The sequence below is a fragment of the Pelophylax lessonae genome, assembly GCF_965119305.1.
Source record: "Pelophylax lessonae genome assembly, chromosome: 5".
In the NCBI taxonomy this organism is placed as follows: Eukaryota; Metazoa; Chordata; class Amphibia; order Anura; family Ranidae; genus Pelophylax; species Pelophylax lessonae.
The window spans coordinates 97,592,628-97,606,999 of NC_138772.1; the positions used below are offsets into that span (position 1 = coordinate 97,592,628).

Genomic DNA, 14,372 nt, shown 5'->3' on the forward strand with positions numbered 1-14,372 from the left:
TTAATTAATGTGAACACAAAGAAATCTTGATTAAAATAACACAAACCTTATTTATAAAGCTGGATTTACCGACATTTGGATAGCCACACAAAAGCAAGGTACGTGTATTAGGGTCAATAGATGGCAACCGAGACAGATGTTGACGAACTGTAAAATAAAAAACAAAAAACGGTATATTCACAGATAGATTAAAATTTCAGATGACATCAACCCCACTCTTCAACACTAAGCTGCATGTACATGGGACTCCTGTAGATAACACAGGACTTCTGCATATCTGTACAGACACCTCACAATAGAGAAGAGTACAAAGTAATGCAAGAGATGACATTACGAAAATGGCCAAAATGTATTTCCATTCAAAGCCCAACACTGTCCTCTCAAAACAGAAAGTTATTACAAACCTACTCAATCTAAAAAATCATTGATAGGTCAATGAAATATCAATGTATTCATTGATTTAAGTGATGTTTTTTTATATCACAGAATTAAAGATAGGCGAACAGGCAGGAATTTTAATGCAGGGGAGACATGCATTGTCTCATCTACATTAACGTTACATACCTGCATGTGCTCAACAATGCCAAATCAAACAAACTCCTGGACATTTACTTCTGTCTGCATTTGGGGACAGATTGGGAGCAGCATCTGTGCAGCCACTATGTCCCAAATTACATCAATGGGACTGCCTACACAAGGATGCATGGGACATCTGTACATCCCTGTGCGGGTAAACACAGTCCTCCACGGACATACACTTTGATACATGCCATGTGAATGAGGCTTAAGAATTTGGGTATTAAAGTGACGAATGCCACTGCTCTTGCTATGGTGACAAGGAGGATGGAGGCATCGAAAAGAGATAAAGTAATTCCCACAACTCTTATTTAGGGATTTCTAACAAGCTGCGACAATACAGACAAAGCAAAAAAAGAGCCTCTATGCACAGGTACTATTAGATGGGATATTAAAAGGAATAGTATGGGTCACTTAGATGTCCCATTAAAATTTGCAGGTCACTCTGCAGTCACATGACCCAAGACATGTACAATATATAGGCACTGTATTATATGGAAATACCTTGCTCCAAATACTCCAAACTCTGTTTCTGCCTTTTGATAATGGTGCACATGCGTCCCAGAGCGGCTCGTTTCAGCTGTTTGCAACGATATAAAGAGTCCCCATATTTCATCAACCTCACATAATCCTTGGCCACACTGAAACAGAACACAGAAACAGTCAGATTAGCTCAACAGGATGAATAATCAATGATGGAAAAAAAAAAAAAGGAAATATTCACTCACTTGTCAATTAGGTTCTTAGCGATATTTATTTGTCCTAAAGCGAGTTTGTAATGGTCTTTGTCATACAGGACATTCATTAAATCTGCATAAAATGGGTGCACATCCTATTGAAGAGAAAAAGAATACACGTAATTATGTTCTCTGGAACACATGAAGAGTATTTTATCTGCACCTTGCAACACAATTGACTAATGACTCTCTTAAAGTGATACTAAAGTCTTGTTTTTTTGTTTAAAAAAACAGACATGTCATACTTACCTACTCTGCAGTGGTTTTGCACAGAGCCCTGATCCTCCTCTTCTCGGGTCACTTGCCAGCACTCCTGGCTCCTCCCTCCTGTGGGGGGCAAAACCGCTGACGTGTGTATCTATTCAGAGTCAGACACAGAGCTATGGCCCGGCCCCATCCCCTCTTTATTCTCATTGGCTCACTGACTTTGATTGACAGCAGCGCTAGCCTATGACACTTCACTGCTGTCGCAGCCAATCAGGAGGGAGAATCCTAGACAGCTGAGTCTCTCGCGCAACTCCCCTGGATCGAGATGGGGTTTAGGTAATTATTAGGGGGGTTGCTGCACACAGAAGGTTTTTATCTTAAATCAGAGAATGCATTAAGATAAAAAAACTATATTATGACCACTTTAGGGTACAACTAAAGGCAAAACCTTTTCTTTGTTTTGGACAGAGTGGACATGGATTAGAAAACTTATTAGGTTTTTATAGCTGTCTGTGTCCCCAGTAAGGAGATTCACCCTATATCAGTCCTGTTTACCATTATCGTTAAAAGTGAAAGTAAAGGAAAATTCCAAATTTTGAGTTGTCTCCAGAAATGTAAAAAAGGGGGAAATCTTCCAATGGGGACACCAATTCTGGTGACATGGGGGTCCCAAAGGAACCCCCTTAATTTGCAGGGAAATCTCTGAAATTGGACACAGGTGGTGAAAAAAAAAATCTGACAGGAGTTATAACTCTCCCTTAAGCCCCGTACACATATACCGATCGTCGGCCGAACGATCGGCCGTCTTTTGTCCAGGGCTGTCGTGTCTGTTGAAAACTGCAAAAGACTGCACACGAATTTTGTCGGCCAACAACAGTCGACTGCAGAAGTGATGTCATGTGATGGTTAACTTTCCTTGTCTTTTTTCTTTTCTGAGCATGCCCAGTCTTGCAAATCTGCTGTCTGTCGGCCGAAATCTGTACTGACTGGCAAACAATCGGCCGTTCTGGTGTTGGCCAACAAAAGTTTTAATGCCTGCACGACAGATTCTGTTCAGCCGAAAATGCACTGTCGGCTCTCGGAAGCATCATATTAACAAGCCTACAATCGGCCGATCGGTCGTCGGCCGAATATTTACGGCCGACAATCGGTACGTGTGTACGGGGCTTTACTCTATCCAAAATGAACAAAAGAGTTTTGCCTATAGTTCTACTTTAATTTCCAGTTAACAGAAATTCTTCAGCACCAATAACTCTACATAAGTGAACTTCTTTACCTCCCCATAGGGAGAGAAAGAATCAGGAGATACTCACGTCCAGTTTAGGGAAGTCGGTGAGAATCTGGGAGAGTCGATCGTGGTAATTCTGCTGTGTAAATTTGACTTTTCTCATATAAAAATGCCGGATTCGGTGAATCTGATAGTGTTTGTGGATTACCGTCGGCGTCTTTCTCTGCGTTTTTGACAAAGTGAGGTCGACAAAGTCCTGCAAGACAGAAAAAAACACTGAAAATCATCAAAAGGGATCTGTAACTTTTGTTATGAAGGGCAAACAAGTTATATTCTACTGCAAAATCCTACCTAGGTAACCATTTGGGCAAAATAGTAACTAAGAACAGGTGTATGGACAAGCCCTGCTTCCGCAGCACAATTTAAAGGATAACTTTGCCATATTTTTATTACCCCAGATTAGCATTCAACCTGGAACCAGAACTTTTCTTCATAAGCCCTAAAAGAGACTCACTGATCTGGAGCAAAACAGGGCAAAAAAGTACAAAACTGTTTCAATCTTTTCTTTTAAATCTTGTCTTTATAAGTGTCTCCTTCCTTCACCCATGCAGGCCATAATAAATAGAAACGCTTTTCTCTCTGCTCTCTCCAGCGGAATCTACAAACCTGTTCTTCACTTTACCATTCACCCACAGGAAACAAAGAGAAATACTTGGAATGTCTGGGTATAGGTAAAACCTATTACTCATTCAACCCATGAAAGTGCTTTTACCTTGTAATTGGCAGAGTATCTTCACATGGGGGCAGAGAAGTGTTCATAGCCCTGAGCAAGCTCTAAGAAGTCGGTTTGGGGATTATAGGTGGCTTTCTTTTGCTGGTACAATACCGTGAATAGTTTGTATTTGTGATGAAAATGAGACAAACAGATACCAGGAAGAGATTTTATATATTTCTATTGACGATTGTAGGGTTAAAGCAGGTATGCTACATTCTAAATTAAGAATGGAGAAAAAAATAAAATGGGATTTTGCCTTACCGTAAAATCCATTTCTCTGATGTTTATTGACGGACACAGCTCCTGTCATTCTTGACCATTGGGTTATACTGTCCCCTACAGGAGGGCTCGACAAACCCCGGGCGCCAGGTTGCATTTGCGACTAGAATTAGCGGCCTGGTGCCTGGGGTGCCCTGCAGGAGGTGTCCTGTCCCTTTTGCGCCCCCACCTCCTCCCCGAGTGCACAGACTTCCGCGCCGTTCGAAAATTGAGGCCCCGGCTTTTCGGCCTTCTTCTGTGAGATGAGAGAGGCTGGGGAACCGGCGCCCTCTTGTGGTGGCCGGGAGTAATGACTGTTTCCACTGCCTGTTAAAGCGGTAGTATCCCTTTTTTCTGACACTTTTACCTACAGGTAAGCCTATAATAAGGCTTACCTGTAGGTACAAATAATATCTCCTAAGCCGGCATGGTTTAGGAGATATTTACAGTGCATGCAGCTGCTCGCGCGAGCGGCGCATGCGCTCTGAAGGTCCGGGGGGGACCTTCAATCTATTTGCCGGGAGCTTGCCGGAAAATCACTCCTGCGCGCATGTGCGGGAGTGACTTCATCGCGGCTCCGGCCAATCATCGCGCCGGAGCCGTCTCTTCTAGCCAATCACCGCGCCGGAGCCGCCGAACCCGGAAGAGACGGTGAGGGATCATGGCAGCGTTTACAACCGCTTTAATGCATTCACCATCTCCTTCCTAAGAGGAGATGAGAAGGAAGTTTTTGCAGGCTTCATCTCCCGGGTCCAGTTACCTTTGCTTAACCACTTAAGCCCCAGAGGATTTTCCTGCTAAACGACCAGGGGGTATTTTGCGATTCGGCACTGCGTGACTTTAACGGACAATTGCACGGTCGTGCGACACTGTACCTAAACGAATTTGACGTCCTTTTTTTCCCACAAACAGAGCTTTCTTTTGGTGGTATTTGATCGCCCGTGCGATTTTTACTTTTTGCGCTATAAACAAAAAAAGAGCATACATTTTGCAAAAATAACAATATTTTTCACATTTTTTTTATATGAAATTCCCCCAAAAAAATGTAAAAATCAAAATTTTTTTCAACATTTTCGGCCAATTTGTTTTATGCTACCTATGTTTGGTAAAAAATATCGCAAAAAGCGTATTTTGATTGGTTTGCGCAAAAGTTATTGCGTTTACTAACAAAGGGAAAGATTTTTGTCATTTTTGTTGTTTTTTTTTTTAACGTGTAATGGCGGCGATCTGCGATTATTTTTGCTGTACTGCGACATTGCGGCGGACAGATCGGACCCTTGACTGACATTTTTGACACTTTTGGGGTTACCAGTGACATTTCTACAGTAATCAGTGCTATACATATACACTGTTACTGTAAAAATACACTGGTAGTGAAGGGGTTAACTTTATTTGGGAGGGAGGGGCTGTGTGTATCCCTAGGGGCGTGCTTTCTACTGTGATTGGCTGTGGCTTGAGCTGTAAGGACACTGATCAACGGATCTACATACTAGATCCGTGTGATCAGTGTCTTTACAGCGAGGAGAATGACAGGTGGCTTGTTTACACAAGCTGCCTGACTTTCTCCCTCTCCCCCGCCGATCGCCGAGTGACCGGCGGACATCGGGCGCGCGCTCGCTCCCCAGAGCCTCACAGGCGAGCGACGTAGACCTACGTCACTCTGCCTGTGAGGGGCTGACTGCTGCAGTAAATATACTGTGAGCAGTCGGCAAGCGGTTAAAAGGTAAGTGGATAGGGAGTGTGGTTATTATTAATTTATTTTTTAAATTTGAAAAAAAATATATAATAATTTTTTTCTTTTTTTTTGTAATTATTATTATTAAAGAAAAATTATATATATATATATATATATATATATATATATATATAATCTTTTTTGGTTTTTTTTCCTCATCGCCATGCCACAGCCACAGCCAAAGGCCCCTTTCACACGGGCTGTCTGATCAGGTCCGCCTGTCAGTTTTTCAGGCAGACCTGATCGGACCCTTCATTCTCCTCTATGGAGCGGTAATCTGCCGCTAGGGCTGCACGATATTGGAAAAAAAAGTACATTGCGATATTTTTTTTCCCAACGATATATATTGCGATATTGAGAGAGCCATCAATCCAGGCTAAATACAGGGTTAAAACACACATATACTATACAATAAAATGCAGTATTGTGATGATGAGGAGGTCTTGTGAACTGATAACTTCCTATGCTCTCTTCCTCTAGGGACAGTTATCATTCAGCATTGTTCCCAGCTATCTCTATTGACTAACCCCCCCCCCCCCATGTTACAGGGAGGGGGAGGTGTTATATAGTCCTAACATACTTCCTTCCTAGAGTGATCAGCAGGTGAAAATAAAGAAGAAAAATAAATTGTAAAAAAACAATTGTAGCCCCCACCTCTACAGACCGGTGAGCTGCAATAGGTTTCATTTCTACACTTGAAGGGCTAGTTCAGCTTTACAGAGCTAACACTGCACCATCAGAAATCAGTGCCTGCCATTGGACGGGAAGATCTATAAACAGAGAAATCGGGACTCACAGTTGTGGTAGAAGAATACAGCCCGACAATGCCGACATCCGTCCCGCATGTTAAGTCCGTCCTGCAGCTCTCCTGACCAAGCGGTGAGCGCGGCACAGCGAACCAATCACGTTATGAGTAGCGGCACAGCGAACCAATCAGGTGTGCAGGCACGCGTGATTGGTTTCCTGTGCCGCTGCTCACCGCTCAGTCAGGAGAGCTGCAGGACGGACATAACATGCGGGACGGTCGGGCTGTATTCTTCTACCTGCCTTCACTGTGAGTCCCCAATATCGGCTGATCCGGCAATGTGAGTATCGCCCACTCCTGTAGCACGATATTCGATGTTACATTGAATATCGTTCAGCCCTATCTGCCGCCATCTGATCCTGTCCGCCAAAAACAGACGGATGGTGGTTCTATTTTCTATCCACCCCGTGGATCAGATCAGATGGCATCGGATGGAAAGAGACAGACAGTCTCTTTCCATCCAATTGCGCTATAGAGGAGAGTGAGGTTCTAGTCGTATTTATGTGTAAATTTAGTATCCGTTTTATTAAATAAAGCTTGGTTGTTAGTTTAAAAAAAAAAAAAAAAATGGCTCCTAACTTTTTTAGCTGGCTCCTAGATCTCAGGCAAATTTGTCAAGCCCTGCCCTACAGGAGTAGGGCACTAGGCAGAAACAAATTCTGGCTACACCCATGGGCAGTCTCAGGAGGTATACTCCCTCTCTCTGCTATTGTCATTTAGTTTTGTTACAAGCAGTGTCAGGAAAATTATAACTCCACAGAGGGGTGGGTGCTGTGTCCGTCAATGAACATCAGTATAATGGATTTTTCAATCTGTCAAAATCCCATTTTCTCTTTCATTCATTGACAGACACAGCTCCTGTCATTCTTGACTATTGGGACGTCCCAAAGCAGTGTCAAACATGAGGGGTGGGAAAAACAGCAGAAAATTCCCAAGGCTAAACAGCCAACCAGGCAACAGGGGCTCAACCAAAATCAAGTGGAGCCCACTTGAAAAAAGCAATACACCCTTAAAGAGGCTCAGTTCCTCTTAACCACTTTACGACCAGCCGCCGCAGATTTGCTGTGACAGTCTTGCTCTTACAGGCAATGCGCCGTACATGTACGGCGCTCGCCTGAGAGGAGCTATGGGACGATCGCGCGCCGCCGGAGGCACGCCCCCGCCCCGTTCGTCAGCGGGGGAGCCAGTGCGGGTGTCAGGTGGCTCCAATGGCCGCCGGCCACCCACGATCTCCAGCCGCTGACAGAAGAGGACGGAAGGCTGATGTAAACACAGCCATCCGTACTTCTCCCTGAAGTGATCACAGATGTCATGTGATCCTGCTATATAGGATCGCATGTCTCTGCGATTAATTCACAAACCATGCCCCCCACAGTTAGAATCACGCCCCTAGTGTCACATTTAACCCCTTCATCACCTAACAGGGTTAACCCCTTCCCTGCCAGTGTCATTTTTACAGTAACAGTGCATAAAAACTGTCAAAAATGTCAGTTGGGGGTCCGATCTGTCTGCCACAATGTCGCAGTTCAACAGTGTAGGAATCATAGATTCAAATAAACCTCAATCCTTCAGCACCTGGCGTTCAACAGCCAAGCCAGCAACTGTAAAGCAGATTGGAAGGTCGGTCCTTGGGACAGCAGATCGTCCCTGAGAGGAAGCCTCCAAGGAACGTCGGCAACCAGCTGCACCAGTCCGGTGTACTAAGCCCGACGATGCCAGTTCGGAGCCACAAAGATAACTGGAATCCCTTCTGCCATGATCCTGAGTAGAAGTCTGGGCAGAAGCTTGAGAGAAAAGAAGGGAAGACGTAAATCAGCAGATACTGACCCCAAAGGGGCACCAGCGTGTCTATGGTGTCTGCCAGAGGATCCCTTGACCGAGCCACAAACCTCTGCACCTTTCTGTTGAACCGAGACACCAACAGATCCACCTTGGGGGTACCCCACCGGGGAAACAGCAGATGAAACACCTCCAGGTGAAAGGACCATTCCCCTTGGTCCAATACCTGCCGACTGAGGTAATCCGCCTGACAATTTTCCACCCCGCGAAAGTGTACAGCGGAGAGGACTGGAACGAACCGTTCTGCCTACCTTAGAATGCCGGCTACCTTCAGAGCCACCAGGACACTTCTTGTGCCCCCTTGGTGATTGACGTGACCTACAGCCGTGGCATTGTCCGATTGAATGCGCACTGGACAACCCTGAAGACGATCCGTCCAATGATCCAGACACAGTCAGATCGCTCAGAGTTCCAAGACATTGATCGGGAGTCTGGACTCTTCCAGCATCCAGATCCCCTGATCAGAATGCTTGCCGAGGATGCCTCCCCAGCCGGACAAGCTGGGATCCGTAGTGACCACTGTCCAATACAAGGGGAGGAAGCTTCCCAGCTGAAGCGTCGGAGAATGAAGCCACCAGATCAGGGACTCCCTTGTTCCCAGACTCAGTCGGATCAGATAGTCCAGAGACTGCGGAGTCTTGTCCCATTTGGTCAGAATCTCCCTCGTATGGAACTGTGCAAACGGAACTGCCTTGAAGGTTGACACCATCAGGCTCAGCACCCGCATGCAACTCCAGAGGGATGACCATCTGTTGAACAGCAGGAGGCGAATTGCAGCCTGCAATTTCTGGAGTTTGCCCAAAAAGTAGCACTCTGGCAAAGACTGAGTCCAGAGTCAGGCTCAGATAGTCCAGCTTCGTGGACGGAGTCAGAGCAGACTTCTGAAAATTCAGAATCCAGCCAAACTCCTGCAGACTTCATATTGTGATCTCCGGGGTTTCCACCAGAGCAGAGCGAGATTCCGCTCACAAAAGGAGATTGTTCAAGTAGCCCAGTACCCCGATCCCCGGTGCTAGCTTTGCTACGCTAACACTTTTGTGAAGACCCGAGGAGCAGAGGCGAGACCAAAGAGTAACGCCACAAACTGATAATGCTCCTCTCCCACAGCAAAGCGGAGAAAACCGCTGATGAATGGCACATATTGGTAGGCATGCTTGATATCGATAGAGGTGAGGAAATCTCCCTGACGCAAAGATGCCACCACCATTCAAATGGATTCCATTCTGAAATTCTGTACCCACACAAAGCAGTTGAGCGTCTTGAGGTCCAGAATTGGATGCACTCTGCCTTCCTTCCTGGGGACTGTAAACAGTTTTGAGGAAAAACTCTGAAAACGTTCAGAAGTCGGAACTGGAAAAATCACCCCTTGAAGGAACAGGTCCTTGTACTGCCCCAAACAGGCCTTGTAAGCGGCCTGGGGACAGGTGCAAGTTGAAAGAAAAAAACCTTGCCGGGGGACAAGAGCGAGACTCGATCTTGTAGCCGGACCGAATGACTTTGTGGACCCACTTGTCTTGCACCAGGGAAGTCCACAGATCCGGAAACCAGCGAAGACATCCCCCCACCCCCGATACAAGTGAGGGTGTAACTTCATGCTGAAAGAGCCTTATCCTCGGGTCTGGAGAAGCCCGATCCTGGCTTCCCAGACCAGGCTCCTTTGGATCCTCCTGAAGAGGCCCTGAAAGGCTTCGAGCCCTTGTCATTCTACCCTGAGGGATGAAAAAACTTATGAGCTGAGAAGGAAGGCCCCTTTTTACAGGCTTGTATCACACCTGTGCGTGTGCTTACCATGGTACATTTTGTGCATGTTTTTTTTATGCGTTTTCATGCTTTTTTATTGTATGAGACTGGGCACTTTTACCCCCTTCCTGCCCAGGCCAATTTTCAGCTTTCAGCGCTGTCACACAACACTATACCAATATTACATTTTTTACTTTTTTTTTCTCACAAATAGAGCACATTCTTTTGGTGGTATTTAAGAACCACTTGTTTTTTTTTTTTATTTTTTGCTAAATAAAAAAAGACGAAAAATTTTGAAGAAAAAAAATACAAAACAAAAACGTTTTTTATAGTTTGTCATAAAATTTCGCAAATTTTCTCCTTCCCTGAGGTGCACTGATAAGGCTGCACTGGTGGGCACTGATAGATGGCACTGTGTGGGACCGATGTCCCTGTAACAGAAGCCGGTGACCGACTTTCTTCCCTTCTCCACGTGTCAAACACAAGGACCGTGGGCCAAATCCAGCCCTCCAGGCCATCTCAAGTGGCCCTTGCACCTCCAGCCTTCCTTTGGTCCCCCTCCAGACCATGCACTTTCTGCTTCCCACTGATCCCAGCAATGCCCCCAGCTTCTTCTCAGCAGCAGCACAATCTAAGGGGAGGCACTGTGATTTAAGGGAGGGTGAAGGACTCTTGACTGCAGATGGTGGGGGTGCTCTTGACATATTGTGTAGGGAGGAAGGGGGTAATTGATGAAATTGAGTTTGACACTCTTGCCTTATGCTGTCAGCGTGAGGAAAAAAAAAAGCTGATATCCGGCTTGTTTACTTCCGTGATCATCTGTCATTGGCTGACAACTGATTAAATGGTAAAATGCCTGCTGTGATTGGCCCTTTACCCTATCTGTGATCGGCCCTTTACCCTATCTGTGATCAGCTGAGTCCAAAGGAGTCGTCAATCACAGATCGTGCTGCCTGTGCACCTTGTTTTCATACACATTTTAGAAATGCCCTGGTGTGAACCTTGCCTACAGGTTGTATGCCCATATGCTTGAGACATAACCTACCCGGGGGGTGGGGGGGGCATGGCAGCCAGAGATCAGAGGGTGGGCATGGCAGCCAGAGATCAGAGGAGGAGCATGGCAGCCAGAGATCAGAGGATAAGCATGGCAGCCAGAGATCAGAGGATGGGCATGGCAGCCAGAGATCAGAGGATGGGCATGGCAGCCAGAGATCAGAGGATGGGCATGGCAGCCAGAGATCAGAGGATGGGCATGGCAGCCAGAGATCAGAGGATGGGCATGGCAGCCAGAGATCAGAGGATGGGCATGGCAGCCAGAGATCAGAGGATGGGCATGGCAGCCAGAGATCAGAGGATGGACATGGCAGCCAGAGATCAGAGGATAAGCATGGCAGCCAGAGATCAGAGGATGGGCATGGCAGCCAGAGATCAGAGGATGGGCATGGCAGCCAGAGATCAGAGGATGGACATGGCAGCCAGAGATCAGAGGATGGACATGGCAGCCAGAGATCAGAGGGTGGGCATGGCAGCCAGAGATCAGAGGGTGGGCATGGCAGCCAGAGATCAGAGGGTGGGCATGGCAGCCAGAGATCAGAGGGTGGGCATGGCAGCCAGAGATCAGAGGGTGGGCATGGCAGCCAGAGATCAGAGGGTGGGCATGGCAGCCAGAGATCAGAGGATGTAGAAGCAGAATGTACATTGCTCCCCCATAATACTATAACACAGGGTGATGGCAGACACACCGCTCACAGCTCTCCCACCACTCCGGCCTCCATATAAGATCCTGGGGGCTTCTCTCCCCCACCCCACGTGACCCAGAGCCCGTACACTGCTGGCAGAACACACAGCCCTGGACTGCGGGAAACTCTCCACGTGTCTCATATGGTCCGGGCTACAGCCACGTGTCGCACACCAGGCCCACGCCGGATCTCCAAAATTTAAAACAGGGTCCCCATTCCCGGACTTACCTTAGCGGTGGGTACCACCATAATCTTCTTGAAGTTGTAGAGCGCCATGTCTGCGGCGCGTGTTGCCCCGACCCGGACTCCGAGAGAGTGGAAGAGACCGGAAACTGGTGTACTGAGAAAAGAGGAAGCGGAAATCCGGGCCAAGCACTAAGGCAGCCATGAGGATTATGGGCACATTTGCCAGGCGTTTGACGGCTGTGTTTACCAGGCAGCCTCATCTTTTTTTTTTCTTTTCTTTTAATTTAATGTGTTACTATAGCAATGGTTTATACTGACGGCTAGTGTAAGGTATCCTTCTATACTGCTCAACAATGTAGGGGGGCAGCCAGTCCCTACTGACCACCAATGTAAAGGGGCCTTTCCCTACTGACCACCAATGTATGGGGCCCTTCCCTACTGACCACCAATGTAAAGGGGCCCTTCCCTACTGACCACCAATGTATGGGGCCCTTCCCTACTGACCACCGATGTATGGGGCCCTTCCCTACTGACCACCAATGTATGGGGCCCTTCCCTACTGACCACCAATGTATGGGGCCCTTCCCTACTGACCACCAATGTAAAGGGGCCCTTCCCTACTGACCACCAATGTATGGGGCCCTTCCCTACTGACCACCGATGTATGGGGCCCTTCCCTACTGACCACCAATGTATGGGGCCCTTCCCTACTGACCACCAATGTATGGGGCCCTTCCCTACTGACCACCGATGTATGGGGCCCTTCCCTACTGACCACCGATGTATGGGGCCCTTCCCTACTGACCACCAATATATGGGGCCCTTCCCTACTGACCACCGATGTATGGGGCCCTTCCCTACTGACCACCAATGTATGGGGCCCTTCCCTACTGACCACCAATGTAAGGGGCCCATCCTTACTGACCACCAATGTAAAGAGGCCCATCCCTATATGACAACCAATGTAAAGGGGCCCATCCCTACTGACCACCAATGTAAAGAGGCCCATCCCTACTGACCACCAATGTAAAGGGGCCCATCCCTACTGACCACCAATGTAAAGGGGCCCATCCCTACTGACCACCAATGTAAGGGGCCCATCCCTACTGACCACCAATGTAAAGAAGCCCATCCCTACTGACCACCAATGTAAGGGGCCCATCCTTACTGACCACCAATGTAAAGAGGCCCATCCCTATATGACAACCAATGTAAAGGGGCCCATCCCTACTGACCACCAATGTAAAGAGGCCCATCCCTACTGACCACCAATGTAAAGGGGCCCATCCCTACTGACCACCAATGTAAAGGGGCCCATCCCTACTGACCACCAATGTAAGGGGCCCATCCCTACTGACCACCAATGTAAAGGGGCCCATCCCTACTGACCACCAATGTAAGGGGCCCTTCCCTACTGACCACCAATGTAAGAGGCCCATCCCTACTGACCACCAATGTAAGGGGCCCATCCTTACTGACCACCAATGTAAAGAGGCCCATCCCTACTGACCACCAATGTAAAGAGGCCCATCCCTATATGACAACCAATATAAAGAGGCCCATCCCTACTGACCACCAATGTAAAGGGGCCCATCCCTACTGACCACCAATGTAAGGGGCCCATCCCTACTGACCACCAATGTAAAGGGGCCAATCCCTACTGACCACCAATGTAAGGGGCCCATCCGTACTGACCACCAATGTAAGGGGCCCATCCCTACTGACCACCAATGTAAAGGGGCCCATCCCTACTGACCACCAATGTAAAGGGGCCCATCCCTACTGACCACCAATGTAAAGGGGCCCATCCCTAATGACCACCAATGTAAAGGGGCCCATCCCTACTGACCACCAATGTAAAGGGGCCCATCCCTACTGACCACCAATGTAAAGGGGCCCACCCGTACTGACCACCAATGTAAAGGGGCCCATCCCTACTGACCACCAATGTAAGAGGCCTTTCCCTACTGACCACCAATGTAAGAGGCCTTTCCCTACTGACCACCAATGTAAGAGGCATTTCTCCACTTACCAACAATGTAAGGGGCCCTTCTATAAGGACTACCAATGTATTGGCCCTTCCCTACTGACCACCAATGTAAGAGGCCTTTCCCTACTGACCACCAATGTAAGAGGCCCATCCCTACTGACCACCATAGTGAGGGGCCCATCCCTACTGACCACCAATGTAAAGGGGCCCTTCCCTACTGACCACCAATGTAAGAGGCCTTTACCTACTGACCACCAATGTAAAGGGGCCCATCCCTACTGACCACCAATGTAAGAGGCCTTTCCCTACTGACCACCAATGTAAGAGGCCTTTCCCTACTGACCACCAATGTAAGAGGCATTTCTCCACTTACCAACAATGTAAGGGGCCCTTCTATAAGGACTACCAATGTATTGGCCCTTCCCTACTCACCACCAATGAAAAGGGGCCCTTCCCTACTGACCACCAATGTAAGAGGCCTTTACCTACTGACCACCAATGTAAGAGGCCTTTCCCTACTGACCACCAATGTAAGGAGCCCTTCCCTACTGACTACC

The 14,372-nt window shown here is 47.6% G+C and overlaps 1 protein-coding gene across 1 annotated transcript in view; it reads right to left on the bottom strand.

Annotated features, from left to right (window-relative positions):
• Positions 1 to 11,999, bottom strand: part of GTPBP4 (GTP binding protein 4) — a 30,828-nt gene extending 18,829 nt beyond the window's left edge. The window contains exons 1-5 of the mRNA XM_082257472.1: positions 11,868 to 11,999; positions 2,834 to 3,004; positions 1,305 to 1,408; positions 1,081 to 1,217; positions 47 to 147 (exon numbers count right to left, since the gene is read on the bottom strand). Coding sequence (XP_082113598.1) covers positions 47 to 147; positions 1,081 to 1,217; positions 1,305 to 1,408; positions 2,834 to 3,004; positions 11,868 to 11,915 — 561 coding nt within the window. The 5' untranslated portion in view covers positions 11,916 to 11,999. The remainder of the gene's footprint in view (positions 1 to 46; positions 148 to 1,080; positions 1,218 to 1,304; positions 1,409 to 2,833; positions 3,005 to 11,867) is intronic.
• Positions 12,000 to 14,372: the final 2,373 nt, after the last annotated feature.